Source organism: Neomonachus schauinslandi, chromosome 11 (genome assembly GCF_002201575.2).
Source record: "Neomonachus schauinslandi chromosome 11, ASM220157v2, whole genome shotgun sequence".
Classification (NCBI taxonomy): Eukaryota; Metazoa; Chordata; class Mammalia; order Carnivora; family Phocidae; genus Neomonachus; species Neomonachus schauinslandi.
This window is the reverse complement of record NC_058413.1, coordinates 103,578,793-103,599,329: the sequence shown is the minus strand read 5'-3', so window position 1 is coordinate 103,599,329 and position 20,537 is coordinate 103,578,793. Positions and strand designations below refer to the sequence as shown.

Here is a 20,537-nt window from a genome sequence, read left to right as displayed (position 1 = left end):
CCCTCTCCCCCCTCTTCCCCCCCTCCCTCTCCCTCTCTCCTGCCAAAAAAAAAAAAAAAAAAAGTGCTTAGAAAGTAGGATTTTAAAAAAGCAAAAATATTTGTAAGCTCAGAAAAATCTGGAAATCAAGGCCAGGGTCAGAGTTGTGGGCGTGCCGCTGTGTGCCCGGGCCTCTGTCTGTAGCAGCTGCTGCTTGTGGGCTGGAAGTGCGGACCAGCACTCCTGCCCGGCCCCTCTTGGCATTTGTTTCTATGAGAAAATTAGTCTCAACTTGAGTTTTGATTTCTGTGAGAATTTTGGGACTAGCATCCCTTGCATAAAAAAAGATGAGTGGTTTTAAACGTGTTGGGTTTTTTTTCCCCATTGAATATTCTATGAGAGAGTATCTGACATTAAATATTCTTTTGTAAACATCGTTCAAAATGTCTGGGGGCGCCTGGGTGGTGCCGTTGGTTGGGCGTCTGACTCTTGGTTTTGGCTCAGGTCGTGATCTCGGGGTCATGGGATCCAGCCCCACGTTGGGCTCCACGCTCAGTGTGGAGTCTGCTTGGGATTCTCTCCCTCCCTCTCTCTGCCCATCCCCACTTCTGTGCATGCTCTCTCTCTCGAGTAAGTCTTAAAAAAATAAATACAATGTTTGTATGTTTTCCTGTTACATGGATATGCCATGACTTATCCATCTCTTTCTTTGGACATTTATGTGGCTTCCAATTTTCAACTATTGTAGATAAACTTAAGGTGAACATCCTCAGAAGTACTTTTTTATGTATATGTTGTATAATCTCCTTGCAATAAATTCTAGGGATAGAATTACCTAGGAGAGTTTGTTTTATAAATTGTTTGCTCAAATTATTTGCCTGTTTTTCTGATGAGGTATTATTTGTTTTCTTGGTTAGCAAAAGCTGTCTTAAATGTGCTATTTGACAAAAAAAAAAATCATAAAAATGAAAACTAACTTTAAACATTTATTTAAATGGTTTTCAACCTCTGTTACTTGAAGCCACGGTTTTTTCTGAAAGCATTATAAATGCTTTATTTGCAGTAGATAATTTTCTTGAGTTGCTTTTCATTAATTCCTTCTAAATCAAAGCAAGCATAAGTATTGTGATCTTAAAGATTTTTTTTTTTTTTTATTTATTTATTTGAGAGAGAGAATGAGAGAGAGCGAGTACATGAGAGGGGGGAGGGTCAGAGGGAGAAGCAGACTCCCTGCCGAGCAGGGAGCCCGATGCGGGACTCGATCCCGGGACTCCAGGATCATGACCTGAGCCGAAGGCAGTCGCTTAACCAACTGAGCCACCCAGGCGCCCCAGTATTGTGATCTTAATACCTCAAAGTATCTTTTTAAAAATTTGAAAATATTTCATCATTAATGACTGTGTATTGCAGTATGCTGTTTTTCAAACTGCAGGTTGCAACCATTAGTGGATCATGAAACCAATTTAGTAGGTCCCAACAAGCATTTTAAGGAAATCAGAACAGAATATATAAAAACACATGATCTTTTGCAAGGGTATTATTTCATGAACTGTTTGTTTAGCTATTTTACAAAGTATATGTGTGGTGGGTCATGGTGTAGAATGGAATTCATACTGAGAGTCACAATAAAAAAAATTTTTTTTGAAGGCCATTAGTTGGAATGGGTAAGAATAGAGTCTCCGTGCATAGGTTTGATTCTCAGCTCTGCCACGTCACCAGCTTTGTGACCGGGGGTTAGGAACCTAACCTCTCCATACCTTGTCTTTCTGAGGGTAAAGTGGGAATAATGTTAGTATCTACCTTATGAGGCTTCTGGAAAGATCAAATGAGCTAATCAAAGTAAGTGCTTAAAGTAAACATTAGCTACTGTTGTTAATAAGGTTATTAATATAGGTTCATTGTTCATTATAGACCATTTAAAAAATACATCGGAAAAGGTTCCCCAGGGGCGCCTGCGTGGGTCAGTCGGTTAAGCGTCTGCCTTCAGCTCAGGTCATGATCTCAGGGTCTTGGGATCGAGCCCTGCATCGGGCTCCCTGCTTGGGGGGGAGCCTGCTTCTCCCTCTACCCCTCCCCCCCCGCTCATGCTCTCTCTTTCTTAAATAAATAAATAAAATCTTAAAAGATTTCACATCCCACTGAGGTAACCACTGGAAGAATCTTTTCCCATTACTACCCTAGGAATATAGAAAATTTAATGACACAATCTTTAGTAGTTTGATGAGAATTCTGCATTCACTTATGTGGTCTCAGGAGAAAAGCTTTAAATATCAACGACCTGAACATGTCCAGAAATTTGGGCATGTAAATATAAACTTGAGATAAGCTAAACCGGGTTCACTAATGATAGAGCGAAGCCTAAGCCACTTTCTTGAATAAAGACGAAGGAAATGGGGTCAAGAAGTCTGGGGGTGGCTGTTTGGTTTATTCCTAATGTTGAATGCGGAGATCCTTTGTGTTGCCCTCATAAGTCCTACTCAAGGGAGGCTGACCAAGAAGAGAGTCCTTTTTATAACTTCTCCCCAGGTCTCCTCAGCCCTTCTGTGACCCTAAACCCCATGTAGATGCCCATAAATTCTTGCATTTACCTTGTTGGCTCCCCTCTCCCCTGAGCCCTGGACTTACAGATCCAACTTTCTACTTTACTTCTCTTCTTGGAAATTGCACAGGCCTTTTAAAGTCAACATACCTAAATAGCGTTTGATCTTTTCTTTTCGCCACCGAAACTAGTTCTTACTCGGGTCTCTCCTGCCATCAGTGAGCATCGCTCAGCTGCTGGAGCCCCAAACTGGAGAGTGTCTCTGGCTTTTCTTGCTTCTCCCGTACCCCCAGCGCCATCAGCAGCTCCTGTCAGCGGTGCCTCCAGACTATGTCTCCCCGCACCCCTGCATCCCTGCAGTCCCCGCGTGGGGCTGGCCAGCCGCTGCCTGCTGGGAACTGTGCGGACCTGCTCCCGCTCTTGAGCCCGCACGTGGGGTGATGTGTCGTTAACACACAGCAAGCATGTCCCCTGACTGAAAAGCAGGAGTAGCCTCCCGTGTCACTTAGGATACAAATCACACTCCTTACCCCAGCCTAAGAGGCCCCACTGCCCTTCTTATACCAAATGTCTCACCATTCTTTCTCTCACTTTGGCCCCACTGGCCTTTTCTCAAGAGCTGACCTCACCCAGAATTTTTAAATTTTTTTTTTTTTTTTTAAGATTTTATTTATTTGACAGAGAGAGACACAGTGAGAGAGGGAACACAAGCAGCGGGAGTGGGAGAGGGAGAAGCAGGCTTCCCGCCGAGCAGGGAGCCCAATGCGGGGCTCGGTCTCAGGACCCTGGGATCATGACCCGAGCCGAAGGCAGACGCTTAACGACTGAGCCACCCAGGCACCCCTCACCCAGAATTTTTACTTTGAGACTTCATACACACTTCACATGTTTCTCTGCCTGGGACACCCCCTCTGTCCTTTCTCCCGTACACGGGATTTTCATCTGCCTAGGCTCAGGTTATGTGTTACTTCCTCAGTGACACTTTGCCCAACCACCCAGTCTCTCACTGCCCTGAGCCCTTTAGTCTCCATCACAGCATCCTATTTCTTTCATTGCATTTATCACAGTATGTTCGTTATATATTCCTTCGTTTGCTTCCTCCTCAAAGACTGTGATGGACGATAAAATCATTCCTGTTTTATTCCTCTCTGTATATGAGTAAAAAGGAAAAAAAGTGGTAAATTTTGGAAGCAACACTCTTAAAAGCCTGCTTATTTCCAACTTTTTTTTTTTTTTTTTTACTTTCCAGTTATTGATCTAGATCTTTCGGAGGATCTTTGAAGTTTTCAGAGTGTATTATCATATTCCATCACTAGGGGGCAGTTATACTTCTCTGATCAAATTCACCTAGTTTATTATCTCAGACCTTGGGTTTTTCCTGCTGTATCATTTATTTCCTTCATGTCTCTTGAGGGAAATTATTCAGATTGGGAGATCCTGATAATGTTCACATAAATCTGTATGTATTCTGATTATGTTTATTGACTCCCTATTGTTAATACTGTATTACTGGCTATGCTAGATCAAACTTTACTCTAGAAAATTAGATTTTATACTTATATATGGTTTCATATTTTTAATATATAATAGAGTTATTCTCTGGACTCTTGAGGGAAAGGGATTAGGTCGAGGTGGGCAGTCTTCCTTGTTAGCATCATATCTCTACAAAATAATCTTAATATAAGATACACGTGCACACATGTATGCAAAATGATCTTTTTCCTGTTGGCAAACACTCAAATTATGTGAAAGGAAAGGAGCAATAGTCTGTAGATACCTTTCTCTGGGAATTAATATGGCAAGAATTTCTGAGCATTTGCATAAGAACTTAATATTAGCTTTGTAAAAAACAAAAAACAAAACTCAATCTGGGGGTGCCGGGGTGACTCATTCGTTTGCGTCCAACTCTTGATTTCAGCTCAGGTCATGATCTCAGGATCGTGGGATTGAGCCTGGGCCTAGAGCCTGCTTAAGATTCTCTCTCCCTCTCCCTCACCCCCTTAAAAAACAAACAAACAAAAACCAAACTCAGAAATTTTATTTATTACCAACCTTGAGATTAGCCAATAACCATACTTACTTATTAAGATAATTTTTAAATTATGTGAATTTGAAATTTTGCAGATGAACAGTATTAAGGGTCTTACTTTAGCAAAATCAGAAGTACTGTGAAAACTGAAAGTTTGTCACGAATCCCATAGTTTCCAGGTGATAGGCTGTGTGAACTGTAAATTTTACATTTGTTATTGTAGCTAAAGTGATGCCATCCTTAGTCACTATCATGTAGACTGCTGTTCATAGAAATCTGAATGTCGGTATGATTTTGTTGCCTATAGTGCTGATATTTTAAACTCTGGTTATAATTGAATATTTTTAAAGCCTGTAACAGTTTCAGCCAAGCATTCATTAAGTGCTAATGCTGAAAAATGCATCTGAAAATCAGTTATTTTGGAATAGAAGTTAGATGTGACGAAAAGCTATGAAGAAAGCCAAAAACCTGTCATGATACGTGTTACTATTAATTTAAGAGAACTTTTCATCATTAGCCAGAGTGCCGACAAAAGCAGCATAAAGTGTGCATACCTTTAAGTTCATGAAAATTGCTGTATAACCAGGCAAGGATGACAGATAAAATGCTGGCACCAGGGGCTAATACCAATGTGGCTATAATGTGTCCTTAAGTCCAGTTATCGTCTATGCTAAGTATTTTTGATTATTTGAAAGGTGGAGATGGTAATGTAAAAGGTTTTATTTGAAATGTTCACCTAAGTATATTTTATTATTATTATTTTTAAAGATTTTATTTTAGAGAGAGCTTTTGTTTGGGAAAGTCTTTGTCTCTCTTTCATTTCTGAAGGACAACTTTGTCAGAGTATTTTTGGTTGGAGTTTTTCCTGTCAGCACGTCATATATGTCATCCTGGTATTTCTGGCCTATAAGGTTTCTGCTGAGAAATCCACTGATAGCCTTATGGGGATTCCCTTGCAAATTACAAGCTTTTCTCTTGCTGCTTTTAAGATTCCTTTTGTCTTTGGTTTTTGGCAGTTTTATTTATATAATGTGTCTTGAAGAAGATCTCTTCAACTTGAAGTTGAGTTTGGGGACTTTTGAGCTTCATGAATTTGCATGTTCAAATCTCTACCAGATTTTGGAAATTTTTTTTTTTTTTTAAAGATTTTATTTATTTATTTGACAGAGACACAGTGACAGAGGGAACACAAGCAGGGGGAGTGGGAGAGGGAGAAGCAGGCCTCCCGCTGAGCAGGGAGCCCGATGCAGGGCTCGATCCCAGGACCCTGAGACCATGACCCGAGCCGAAGGCAGACGCTTAATGACTGAGCCACCCAGGCGCCCCAAGATTTTGGAAATTCTTAGCCATTACTTCTTTAAATAAGCTTTTTGCTGTCTTCTCCCTCTCTTCTCCATCTGGGAATCTAGGAATTCATGGATTGTTTGTTTCGATGGTCAAAACACCAGTAGATCACATAGGCTTTCTTACGCTTTTCCATTCTTTTTTTCTTTTTTCCCTCTGACTGGAAAATTTCAGAGGTCCTATCTTCTGATTCGCGGATTCTTCATTCTGCCTGGTCCATTGTGTTGTGAATGGTCTCTATTGCATTTTCCATTTCATTCATTGTGCTCTTCAGCTCCAGAATTTCTATTTGGTTCTCTTTCATGATTTCTAGCTCTTTGTTAAACTTACCATGTTGTTCATGCATCGTTTTCCTGATTTCATTAAATTGTCTTTCAGTGTTTTTTCATGGCTCATTGAGTTTCCTTGAAACTATTCTATTTGGAATTCTTTATCAGGTAAATAGCAGATGTTCTTGTCTTTGGGGTCAGTTACTAGAAGATTATTGTGTTCTCTTGGTGGTGTCATGTTTCCTTGATTTTTCACGGTCCTCAAAATCTCGTGTTGCTGTCTTCACATCTGCAGATAGTCACCTCCTCTAGTCTTCACTGACCGACTTTGGGAGGGAAATTTTTGTCAGCCCTGCTAGGGATTCTGAGGCTTTCTTGGGCCTTCAGTGGATTTACCTGCATGCTTGCTCCCTCTTGTGGCACATTCTTAAGTTTATGTGCCTTCTCGCGGATTCTGCAGCGCCAGGTTGTGTGCTGACAACTTTCCTTTTACTTTTCCAAGGGCAGTCTCTCCCAGGCCCGTAGATTCAGGCTGGCTTTGTGTGCATGCTTACTAGTCGTATGCATATGCTCACTCTTGGTACCCTTGGGAGTGTGCACCGGGAGTTGGCCACAGGGTCAAAGGGAGCAGTAAGTAGGAATGAGTCGTGGGTGCACGAGACCACTTAGATGAGTCTCACAGGCATTATGCTGAGTGAAAGAAGCCAGTCTCAAAAGGTTACATACTGTATGTTTATACTTATACAACATTCTGAAAAGACTAAACTATAGGATGGAGACCAGATCAGTGGTTACCAGAGGTTAGGGATGGGGGAGGTGTGACCCCAAAGGAGCAATCCAAGGGAATTTTTGGGGGTGATGAAATTGTTCTGTATTGTGATTGTGGTGGTGGTTATACAAACTAAAAATGTGTTAAAATTCATACAACTATATCCCAAAAGGGCAAAAGTCAGGTGCTTACTATTTGGGGGACTACCTTTAACTGTAAGACCAGGAACCTATTAAATTGGAAGAAATTGCCATCAAGAAATAATTTTTTATGAGATGAAAAAAGAACAAAAAAAAGGAGTAATCTTTTTTCTAAAATAGCCTCTTGTTCTTCTCACAGTTTTAGGCTTTTTAAAAAAATGTATTTTTTCCTCCTAAGTACTTTTTTCAGAGACATGTCTTCACTATTTTCTATAAGTTTTCCTTTTTTTTTTTTTTAAGTAGTACATATAGGATAAATCTCAAAAAAAAATAATGCTCAGATTGTTTTATTATATTGGGGGTTTTGTAGGACTGTTTCTTCTAATAAGTGATTCATGAGGTCTTGTGAATCTTTGCTGTAGAATTTTTTTCAAAAGCGACACTTAGAGCACGTGACTGTGTGTTTGTCTGGTGCAGTGTTAGCCATCTGATACTGGCTGAGTTGATTTCATTCTGAGTCTAAAGGTCTCTATTATATTTGATTTCTTCCTAATCCAAAGAATAAGGAAAGCACACCTGTTGACAGCTTATGGCAGACAAAGTTTGGAAGAGACCATAAAATAAGGGGTGATCATGAATGTAGTGCATTGATTTAAAGAGTAAACACAAGACTAGAATGTATAATAGGAACTTAGCTCGTAGGAACCAAAAGTTTAATCTTCTGTATATACGCAACGTTTGTCCAATCCTTATTAGAATCCTCTTCAGGTCTGAGTTTGGCAACTTAAGCAAGATGTGGAAACAGTTGGCAAATTTCCTGAGAGGGCAATGAAAATTATACTAGAGAATGAAAATAAAACCTTTAAGAGAAGGTTAAAAGAATTCAAGTTTCCTAGGGAAGAGAGTTGAAAGCATATGAAGAGCTGGAACATGGTTGGTAACTCTTCATTTCATCTGACCAGGTGGTGCAAAAAGGAATGTCCTGAATTTTTCCAGAGGGATTTATTGGGCCTATGAACTTTTCTCTCCATTCCAAGATGATTGAGACCATATTGTATGTACTCTCCTCTTCCCTGGGCTTTTCTCACATTGCACCTCTCTGGCTCTCTCTCTACTATTTGGAACTTTCTTATTTTGACTCCCTTTCTAGGAGGGGGTCTCTCCTTGGCTCTCTCTACTTCCTTCCATCTTTTTACCCTCCCCCTGGTGAAATCTCATGGTTTTTGCTTCTGTCTTATTCATCTCATATCCATCCTTTACACACAGCCACCAGTGAGATCTCTCCAAAATAAGACATGCCACGTCATTTTCCTGCGCAAAATCCTTTAGCAGCTTCCTGTAACCTACAGCAGGTTCACAACCACCACCTCTCCAGGGGCTGAATCTGGGAGAGGACAGGTGGAGGGACAAGTGTCCATAACCCCCTAGCCACTCTCATCTCTGTGGCAACCCACCATGAAAGATGTTTGGTTACCTGAGCATGTCAGCTACCTACCCAGTGTGTCGGGAGACAAGGTGGAGAAGAATAATGGGCTAATGGAGCAAGTTCAAGCTCCTTAGGAGAACATGGGAGACCTTCCATGCTCGGTCCATTGCTTCTGCAGGCTCCACACACCTCATCCTGCCCGGAACTGTGATTTCTGTTTTGCATCTTCTGTCACACACGGCCTTCCATTGTCAGGATTCAGTTTTTTTCAATAACATAACTTTGAAGGGAAGTATAAGCTTTTTAAATTAAGAAAGTTGCTTGAAATATCTTGTAAGGATTGTTTGACTTACATTTTAAAGACAAAAGGAGGCTGGATTTCCTGATTTTTGTCCTACAGTATCTCTAGAGGGATTTGCCATTTTAGTTTTGAGTTTGTCTCGACTGGTCATCATTGAGATGAAAAGAGGAATCAAGATAAGTATATGTTTATTGAATACTACTGAACAAGCCATTAAGAATTGTAGTTCTTGGGTGCCTGGGTGGCTCAGTTGGTTAAGCGACTGCCTTTGGCTCAGGTCATGATCCTGGAGTCCCTGGATCGAGTCCCGCATCGGGCTCCCTGCTCGGCAGGGAGTCTGCTTCTCCCTCTGACCCTCCCCGCTCTCATGTGCTCTCTCTCTCTCTCTCAAATAAATAAATAAAATATTGAAAAAAAAAAAGAATTGTAGTTCTCTGTGGGGTCATAACATATTGGGGCCACAAGTCCTTAGAAATCATCTACCTCAGTCATTATACAGATAAAAAAAAAAAAGGAGGCCCTTGAGAGAATTGTCCGGGATACAGGAGACAGTGTGGTGGGTCTTCAGGGTCACACTATAGCAATTTTCCTTTCAGCGCAGGAATTTTTGAACTTGAGATATATATATGAAGCCCCCCTCTCTTTTAAGTAAAATAGATCCATTTACTTTTTTGTGTGAAATGTTTCAAATTTACACAAAAATAGAAAAGTCAGCTACTTGTTCAATTAACCAATTGGTGTGTGTATATATTTGTGTGTGTGTGTGTGTATGTGTATATATATTTCACTTGAGAGAGAGACAGAGAGAGAGAGCATGTGGAGAAGAGGGGCAGAGGGAAAGAAACTCAAGCAGACTCCATGCAGAGTACGGAGCCTGACGTGGGGCTTGATCCCACAGCCCTGATATCATTACCTGAGCTGAAACCAAGAGTTGGATGCCCAACCGACTAAGCCACCCAGGCGCCCCTATGTATATGTTTATTAGATTATGTATATTTAATATTTAAGGTGACTTAGATTATGGAGTGGTAGGAACTAGTTATCTTCAACAGCGGGAAACTTAGTTGAAGTTGTGACTCATCTCTAACTAGCAATATGACCTTTAGTATTTAACTTCTTGGGTTTAATTCCTGTTGTATTTAAAAAGAAAGTTGAATTAGTTTAAGATTCCTTACAACTTCCAACTAACGGTATTAACACATAATAATAATACCAGTACATGATTAATGACAACAACAACAATAATACACTTGTATCGGGCTTACTACCTATCATGGTCGCAAGCACATATATTAAGTAAACACTCGTATGTGATTCTTGCAACTACCATGTGAGGCTGGTATAGTTACTAGGGAGGGAACTGAGGTGTGGAGGGTAAAGTAGGTCGAGGTGATGCTGGAATTGAAGCCTGAGAGTCTGGCTCCAGAGCCCACCTGTAACTCCTGTACTTCACCATATGGTCTTTCTCTACTTAATCCTGTTGCTGCTTTGAATTAGATTTGGTAAAAATGGGAAGTCTCTCATTTCTTTCTTGATTTTTTTTTTTTTTTAGATAATAAAGTGAATGACAAATGCTTATATTATGAGGGAACTACTCTTGTTAAAATGATTAATTCAGGGGCACCTGGGTGGCTCAGTCGTTAAGCGTCTGCCTTCAGCTCAGGTCATGATCCCAGAGTCCTGGGATTGAGCCCCACATCGGGCTCACTGCTCCACCGGAAGCCTGCTTCTCCCTCTCCCACTCCCCCTGCTTGTATTCCCTCTCTTGCTGTCTCTGTCAAATAATTAAATAAAAATCTTTAAAATTAAAAAAAATGATTAATTCATTTGGAGGAAAATTAAGCAGGTTACTCGTTATTGATAACAGTTATATATTTTATGTATTGTTTATTGACCAAAAGAGAATCTAAATCAAACTGAAGTTACTCCTAGGACTCTAGGAGTATTTAAATAACTTAAAAATTATTTAAAAAACAAGCCAGAATAACTTTTTCAGGTGGAATTTAACCAGAACATGATTCTGTGTAATTCTGTTTTGTCAGATCCTTCTTTGGACTCCCATTTTTGAAAGACAAGCTCAACCAGACTGGGGGAATGGGATTTAGAGCTGTTTTTATGTAAGACAAACTTGAAGTAGCTAGGTATGCTCAGCCTGGAGAGGGACATTCTCAAATATATGAAAAGCTGTTGTTTAGAAGAAAGATTCACTAAATGAACTGTTAATAAAATTCTTACAAGAACAGAGTAGAAAAGTGGTTGCCAGGGGGTGGGGAAATAGGGAGAGGTTGGTAAAAGGATACAGACTTGCAGCTGTAAATGAATAAGATCTGAGGATTTAATGTGTAACGTGGTGATTATAACTGATAACAGCTGATAACTGACATTTGCTAAGAGAATAGAGCTGAAATGTTCTCACCAAAAAACCACAAAAAAGATAGATCTATGAGGTGGTGGGTGTATTAATGAATTAGGTGGGGGGGATCCTTTCATGTTGTGTACATATAGCAAATCACGATGCACAGTGGGGTGGGTGGGGGAAGAAGGACTGGACTCTATGGGATAGACTTGGATCAGTAGCTAGAAGTTACAGCGTGACAGCTTCGCTGGGCAGAAGCCCAGTGCGGAACTGGCTGGCTGACACTGTAGCTCTGTCAGGAGGTTTTCAAGCAGAGGCTAGGTAACCCCTGCGACAGAGATGTTGTGGAGCAGATCCAGTCATGGTTTGGTTGCACTCGACTTTTCAGTTCCCCTTTCACAGTCCTGGCATGTAATAGGCACTCAGAAAATAACTGGCAAATTAATAACTTAAAAAACAGGACAGGAGAAATAGTCTTATCTCATTATTTTAAAGCCAATATAATTCTTAAATGACTTACTTGATTCTATCGTGATTACGAGGAGAGATCGAGAGGGAGAAATATTTAATTTGATTTAGACATAGGTTTGGTTGCTTTCTAATTCTTCTCATACACCACAAGGCTTCATCAGTTGTGTTCAGCTCTCCAGAATAAAGGTAAATAACTTATACTATTATATAAATTATTATTAGGTAAGTTTAAAAATGCATACATTGTTCTGTGCATGCATGTCTGAGTTTATTAACTTGTAAGCTCTTTGATACTAGCATTGTGTATTTTTGTGTTTCCCTTCACAGCACTTAGCTCAGAACCTTTTTGAAACTATATATGAAAGTGATTTCAAATTGTGTGTGTGCTCAGGGCAGGAGGGGTGGCGGGGTTTTCCCAAAATCTCATTATTATTCAGAAATAAAGTCCTACCATTTCTGTATGCTAATGCTGATTCTAAAATTTAGCAATAATTAGTTCAAACTAGATCTGAATTGTGTTTAATGTAGGGGGAGTGTGTTCAATGTGTGTTGCTCTCGTAGGTGCATGTGAGGGAACCTTGGCCTGCTCCACTTGTCACCTCATCTTTGAAGAGCACATATTTGAGAAGTTAGAAGCAGTCACTGATGAGGAGAATGACATGCTCGATCTGGCATATGGACTAACAGATAGGTAAGATTTTAGGACCACTTCAGCTATACTTATAATCTGGGAAGATAAAGTTTTGAGTAGTTCGTATCTGAGACCAGACCCACGCATGGAAGAGTGATATCCTGGCACAGATAGATAACAGTCACAAACTTTGAATATCAAATGTGGGACTTTTTTTTGTTGTTGTTCTCACTCTACAATTTTCACCTTTATGAAACTTTCCTTTCTGCTAAAGTAAAAAAAAAAAAAAATCCATTGAAGGTATAGAAGGTGTAAGTTCTAGATCCTAATAAATCTTCTTTAGTCTATTTTTATTCCAGGGATTAATATTTATCACAATTTAATGAGTTGGGATTCAATTTAATGCTTTTTATGGTGTTCTTGAAGGACAGATTTGATAATTGGATGAAATTATCATGGGAAGTTTTACCTACTTGAAAGAATTTTTAAAGAAACTTCATATATAATAGTAACTATATTAAAATGAATAGTTCTGTTTCTAAGGGTACCTTAATAGTAATTTAATCAGAGCTTATTCTTGATATTAATAATAGGTAGAATACTCTTAAAAGTAGTAAGATTTATAGTAACAAGTGATATTGAGTGATACTTTATTTTTAAAAATTACCTGTGTTTTGGTTGGAGTCAGAGGAGGTAGCTAGTTGAGTTACTATTTCAAGGGGGCAAGATCATGAGGACTTAATTAAGGTTGGCTTTGGCGTTTGACCATAATTTGGTGACCTTCATGAAAAATAATTGTTTAAGAAATTAAAAATAATAGTAATAACAATAGCTTGATATTGTATATATTATATAATCATAATTTTGTTAAATCCTTAACATCAACCATCTTATTTAATCTGCCCGAAAATGTTTAGGTCATTAGTATTTATTTAAAGGTGAAGATCACTTTATTCCCTTTTGTGGTTCATTTCCCCGTTGGTGGCAGTGAGACTGGTACCCCAGCAGGAGAACCTGGGAAAACAGGGTCTCTTTAGGCTTCAGAGCAAAGTGGACTGTAGCTGCCACGGCCCCGTCCCCCCCCTTCCCATCTTCAGGTGCCACATTCTCTGTCGACACCTGTTTTGGGGAGGAGTAGCACACAGAACGCACCCAATGACTGTCGTGGGGAAAGAGAACACTGCTTCTCACAGGGAGCACTTATAAATCACTGGGGCATATCTGGAATGAAAATAAGTTTGCTCAAAGCCAGTAACCACATCTAAATGATTTCTGGGGTACCATAGAGTTCCACAACAAAGACACAAGGAAATTCTGTCTTTTGTTCCTGCAGGTCTTTTAAAGTTAAGTGCTATGTAAATGTCTTTAATTTTTAAGATAAAACACTTTGTTTAATGTTTATTATAGGGTATTCTTCACCTCGATTACTAATGGACTGGTGATACACGGGCTCACACGGCACTTACAGTGGTTACTGGTCACCTTTTTCCTGTATCTCCAGGGCCTGATTCACCATAGGGCATCACCAACTAGTTGTGAAATTAATGGTCGATAGAAGGAGAAATTCAGGAATTTACCTGTGAATCAGTATTTGATGATAGTCATTGCCTGGCGCCACCAATTTCCAGGGGTAATGTACACAGAGGCCTCAGTTTCTGTAGTTGTAAGATGCGGATGAGAATAGTACCTGCCTCATTGGGTTGTCGTGGGAAGCTCTTAGAACAGCGTCTGGGGGAGAAAGCACTTGTTAAATAGTTTTTAGCATTGTAATGATAAAAATATCAGTGTATGTGCCGGATACTTACTATCATGCCTAGGTACTTGACAGTGATTATTTCTACCCTTCAGGGTTAGGCAGTATCATCACCGTTTCGTAGGTAGAAAAATAAGGTTTAACTATGAGATATGCTTAAGGCCACACAGCTAGAGAATGACAGAGCCCTGGTGTGAATCGGTTATACTGGGCCCCACAGTTGTTTGATCTTGTACTTCTCTGAACTGAAAACCAACCCTTAGGGGTAAAGTAACCCCCCACCCCCAGTGTATTTCCACTGTCGGGTATAGATGGTAAAGGGCACTGGAGAACATACCGTCCAGGTTTGCACAGTGTCAGAATTTTTTGGAACTCCGGGTGAAATCAAGGCCACCTTGTGGTCGGTCGCCTGGTCTGCAGGTATAGACACTTTCTCCCTGGGCTGGACGTCCAGCGAGGAGGGGGAGGGGGAGGGGAGAACAGAGCCGCAGGGCACAGCTGCCTTGTCTCCCTGGGTTCCCGTAACACGCTTCCTGTTCTCTCTCTGCGCTTGCTGTAAGCAGCCCCTTCACCAACAGCTGTGTCTCCATCTCTGTCTCGCTTACTCCATTAAAAGTGCCTTACTGGCATTATCTTGTCTTGATGGGAACACCAGGAATAGCCAGCGGTCTCCCTAGGACTCGCCACAGTCCGCATGAATTGTCTACATTGGCTCGCCACATTTCTGTCCTGCAGACAGAACTAAAGGCATAATTGAGTACTGTCAGGGCTATTTGTAATCAGCAAATAGGAATTACTGGTAGAAGGGGATTTTTTCTATCAGAAGTCAGTATTTCCTATGGTCATACGTACTCCCTTGCTCAAAAACTTCCCAGTGGTCCCTCATTGCTCACACTTTCATTGGTGTTCAGAGCTGTCTGTGGCCTGGTGGCCGTTCTAGCCCATCACCCTCCCTGCACAGTAGCCAAGCCAAGTGGAAGACCCACATTGCCTCAGACATGCCCTGAATCCCTGTTACCCTTGCCGCACATGCCTTCCTCCTTTAGCTTTTATTAAATATTACATCCTCCCCCTCTGTTAAAGCCCATTCCAAGTACCATCTCCCCTGGCCAGAAGGAAGTGCTTTCTTCTTTCTTCTCAGACCTTCTGGCTTTCTCTCTCTGTAGCATTGGTCACGATCTCACAGGTTAATTATCTGCAAATGTGTCTCATCTCTTCTGATTGATTGAAAGTTCGCTCCTTCATACTGATATTGGTAGTTAATTCCCACAGCAGTCCTATGAGGAACCTGCTTACTCTTCAGCTTTAGGATTAGGTTAGGAAAGCTGCCTGTGAATGTGCCCTGTGCAGCGCTGGGTTCTGGCCCACTGGCTGGTTGGCTGTACCCTGCTGCTGCCTCCTTACCGCATCCCGGGCACCCCCCACCCAGCGATGGAAGTGAGGTGCTGTTCTTTGCACACCCACTGATGCTCAGTAAATGCTGGTTGGGTACATTAATGAAACCAAGACCTGCATGCCATATTCCATCAAAGTGTAGGCAATTTGACTCTAACACTAATATATTTGTTTTTATGTGCCTCAAAGAGAAAAGCACTGCTGATTGAAATACTGGTACAAAGTTATCACTTGACATTTTGTGCATATTAAAAGAGCTTTTTAGGGCGCCTGGGTGGCTCAGTTGGTTAAGCGACTGCCTTCGGCTCAGGTCATGATCCTGGAGTCCCGGGATCGAGTCCCGCATCAGGCTCCCTGCTCGGCAGGGAGTCTGCTTCTCCCTCTGACCCTACCCCCTCTTGCGCTCTCTCTCTCACTCTCTCTCTCTCAAATAAATAAATAAAATCTTAAAAAAAAATAATAGAGCTTTTTATACTTATCTAGACATAGCTTTGTACGTCACTGTTAAAAAAGTAAAATATAAATAAAATAAAATTGGTAGTAATTCCGAAGGAAAAAAAAAAGAAAATGGTATTACAGTTCTTTCAATGACAAATACTTGCTTTACTCATACCAGATTTATGTCCTGCTGTGTATGCTTCTGTATTTGTAACTTTCATTGTCTTTTTGGACTTATTTTGAGTGATAATTAAATTCCCACGTGGAGTATGAACACCCTTCCAACAACTCAGTTGAAAAGACACACGTCAAACACTGAGTTCGCAGCTCTGACGGGACTGCCGCCTCCCAGTGCAGCTGTGATCGTCAGAAGCCACTGATTTTAAGACGCATCTTAAAATGTGGCAAAAATATGCATCTGGTAATTGATGACTTAAGTCTATGTATTTATTTCAAATTTCTTGTTTTAATGGTTTTACAAAGGGTAGCTTTCTTTTCTCGTCCATATGGTTTCAAAGCCCGGGGGATTGATGAATCATTCTCCTGGTGTTGCTCAAACCTCTGTTCTCTTCTCCACTGTTGGGCCTTCTGATGATTTCATTGCTCATCAGCCCTTTCACCGAAACACAGTAGCTGTAGGAGATGCTAGAGACTGAAGATGAAAATGCTTCGGCACACCGTGCTTTGTGTTCTGTTTCACATTGACATTTCCATGTAGCCTCTAGTTTTGAAAGGGTTGGGTATATGTGTTTCGACGTAATGGAAATTTAAAAGGTAAGTAAATCCTTCACTGCTTTGGGTAAGAAAATGTCCTGTTAACTGCATTGCCTTGTGAGTGATACATGCTTAATCCTAAACCATACTTCTCCCTTTTTTATGCAGATCTCGGTTGGGCTGCCAAATCTATTTGACAAAGTCTATGGACAATATGACAGTTCGAGTACCTGATGCTGTGGCCGATGCCAGACAAGTCGTGGATGTGGGCAAGAACTCCTAAGCAAGAATAAATTGGAATATTTTCACAAAATTTTACCTATTTTTATAATTATTATTTCTTAATGTAATTACGTGAGAACATTGGTGAAGGGGTTTATTATTATGATTAGCCTTACCACTTTAATTGACCTTCCATAACTCCTGCATTTTGTAGTTCTAAAAGTATGCAGTCTTTATTTTGGTTAACTTATAAAAAGCAAATCAAATATTAGAAAATACTTAGTATTATAGAACCTTATATATTTTACCTTAATGTTTGTTTAGCAACTTTAGCAAGATATTTTTACCTAAATCTTATGCCTAATTACGTGTAAGTTAGGTTAAAAAAAGGTATTATTTTCCCTGTTAGATGTGGGTGAAGGCAGAGATCTAAAATGGCATATCTAGAGCCATAGAACAAATTAGAAAATATGTACTAGAACCCATATCTTCTTACTCCAAGTTATGTGTTCAGACTGAAACTAGAGAAATTAGGAATATAATGGACAAAAGTAATCGCTCAGTAAACCGCTCAATTTCAAAGACTATTACTGCCTTCTAAATAAATATTTCAGAATTTTGATCCAGTGAAAAGTGCTGGGGGCTGATTTCCAAGAGCCAGCACCTGTGAGGGGGCTCAGGGGCCAGGCAGAAGCAGGGACTTAGTTCTGCAAGTCATGCACTATCACTCCTGCCTCTTCTTTCCATGAACAGTGAGGCACTGAGTCTGGCCCATCATTTGAAGAGAGGGTGTCAGAGAACTTGCAGACATGGTGAAAGTCACCACGGTAATCCTTACTTTGAGGTTAGCTTTCTGGCACATTACTGCCTGAGAAGACTGGCCTTCTAACAGTGTTCTAAACGTTTCAAGAAGGGCTGGATTTCGCTCTTATATTGCATTTTGAAAGATTCTTTATTATGATGGTTCATTGGTTTTATTCTATAACTCCCCCAACAGTTTTCTTCCTGACAGTTGGTTAAAATCCGAGAGAATAGTGATGGGTTCCCTTTCAATGCTGTATAATTTTAGTTAACATTTCTCTGCATTTTGCCATCAAGAAAGGCAGCTTCCTTTGGCATAACAGTATATATAATTGTTGGTTACGGGCTAACTCTTAATATTGTATTTGGTTTTCACAAATAAAACCAACCTGTAATTAACATAAGTAATTCAGAACTGCTGAATTAGTTTTTCAAGTGAATGATTATAAGAATTTTGAAAACCTCTTGCCTAACTTTCGCTGTGAAAATATTGTCTAATTTTTGTCTTAAAGGACAGTTTTCTTATTTTCTTTATAACTACTTAAGTATGGTCATCCATGTGGTTTCTATCGTAGTCATTTAGCATTTATCAGAACAATTACATTTTGCTTAAAAAATTGTTTTCTAAGGGGGAACTTAGATTCATTATATGTTTTCCCATCTTTTTCTTCTTTTTTACAACTATTTTAATTGGTGTCCTGCTCTTAAACTCCCTCAAATTTTGTGGTCAACCACATTTTGGATCAGAATTTGTTAGACGGATTTCTTATTTATAGGCTAACTTATCACTCTATAAATTAAAAAATAGAAATAATGTGTTGTATGTACATTTCTAAAAATAGTACATGAAACCTTATTCTAAGTGTAAACTATTCAAAGGTATTCAAACATTATACACAAACTTTGTTTCCTATTAGAGAAATATTTAAGAATAGAAATATGATCTTGGTTAAGCAACAACAGGATTCCTTTCATGTGTCAACACATCACATGATATCAAGTTGTTTTTATCAGATTTTCTTTTGTTTATGTTTCTAGAAACTTAAAAATTAGAAAACCAGCTGGCAGGAGGAAGACATGATCACTTACAGACACAGAGTGGTTATTTCAGAACAGAAACAGGGGGTTAAAAGATAATTTAAATCTACCAGAGGCCATTGAGGAGCGAAGTGGATGGGAAAGATCTCTGTAGTGAGAGGCGTTACTTCTGCAGAAACTGTTAGTAAGAAATCATCTAATCAGTGACTTCATTCCTCTTTCCTTCTGACTCTCATCTGCCCATCTTATCACCTGAATGTCTTGTCTTTTAATTTTTAGACTTGGTTTGATGTTATAAAATTAAGCAGAGCCACCGTGCCTTTCTGCTTCCCTCGTCTATGAGCCGTTGCTGAAACCATGACCCCTCAGCTTGATTCACCCAGTAGTCTTTATCTCTCCCTCATCTGCCCAAGGCCTCTGCCTCGGACTGCCCTTTATAGCATTTCCTACATATGGCATTATATAGCTTTCTTACATGCAGCACTTATTACGTGTCCCTTGATAGATTAAGTTTTTAAGAATAAGGACTGGGTCGTGTTCAGCTTTGTAACTGCAGTGTCTTATCGCGGTATTTATCCCACAATAGGTATATAATAAATACTTGAGTTGAACAAAACGGGATCTTAAAAGAATATGCTTCCAGCATCTTGCTCTGTGGCAGTCTCCTGTTATGGATACGACTGCATGAGCTCGATATAGGCCTATATACTGAGCCTGCCTCTTTACTCCAACTTAACAGAAAGCAGTACATACCTGTTTTCCTGAGAGATCAGATAATTTCCACTGTATTAAAAAGGATTGTTCAACTTGTCACCTTTTTAAAACATACCTTGAATGAAATAGCTTTTGAATGAGCTAAAGTCAGGTTGCTCTGCTGGTCTTAGATCTTGTATGTAGGTAGCTCTTGAAATACAAGTGCTGAGATCCTATAGGTGATATATGGTCTCTGTCGCCTTGAGTCATGTGACACTGTCATGACCAAGCCTCCAAATGGGCGCTCCTCCACCTTGGGAATGTCTGCCATCATGTATTTTGGAAGGCCTCAGTGATTTCTCATCAGCCTTAGGCTTCCCATTGGTCCTAATGAGGATTCCTTAAGGCAGTGAAAAAGAGATAGGTAGGTAGTTCGCAGACTATTTTCCCAAACCAAGCAAACCAAAGACTGAGAAAATTGAGAAAGACACTCTTCTTAATAGTTTTATTTTAATGTCCTATCTTTAATACAGTCTTACTTTGTTTCCTAACTGAACTCCAAAGACTGAGTACGCCTCAGAGAGATAGCAAGGTAAGGTCTCCTTTGCAGTGAGGGAAAAGCATGGGGTTTATTGTTTGAAGACCTGGATACTGTTTAAAAAATTATCTAAAACTTGGATAATTTTTAGATAATTAGCAAAAAGATCACAGCAGGTCACTTTAAAGTGGTACTTAGAGGACTGTCTACCTGGGCACTGAGGATCACCTGTTCTTCTAAGATAGGGGCATTAGCAAACTATGTCCTGTAGGTCAAATCAAGCCCACCACCTGTTTTATGTCACTAAGCCTTCTTGGAATGCAGCCATGCTCATCTCATACTTACTTTCTTTTTGGTAGAAAAGGCAACAGAGAGTTATGGTGTCTTGCCTTATAGGGCATCATCTTGTCTTACAGCTGCCTGAGCAGTCCCCTTCCACACTCTTTTCCACTGCGTGTACATATGTGTGCATGCATGTAGTACTTTCTCATGCCCTTCTTTGAACCAGCTTTGTCATTCTGCTGGTCCCCTCATTAATGAGTTAAATAAATCTTTGACATGTGCTCACCATGTATTTGTATGAGAATCCTTTATAATTCATAGAAAATTACGCAAAAACCTCTTGAGGCCTATCTGCGCCTTCTCACAAACGTTCCATCTTGAGGCAGTCAAGCCTCTGGTTACATAGGTG

The 20,537-nt window shown here is 40.0% G+C and overlaps 1 protein-coding gene across 1 annotated transcript in view; it reads left to right on the top strand.

Moving 5' to 3' along the window:
* Positions 1-16,867, top strand: part of FDX1 (ferredoxin 1) — a 29,590-nt gene extending 12,723 nt beyond the window's left edge. The window contains exons 4-5 of the mRNA XM_044919322.1: positions 12,185-12,314; positions 16,723-16,867. Of these exons, the coding sequence (XP_044775257.1) occupies positions 12,185-12,314; positions 16,723-16,837 (245 nt within the window). The 3' untranslated portion in view covers positions 16,838-16,867. The remainder of the gene's footprint in view (positions 1-12,184; positions 12,315-16,722) is intronic.
* Positions 16,868-20,537: the final 3,670 nt, after the last annotated feature.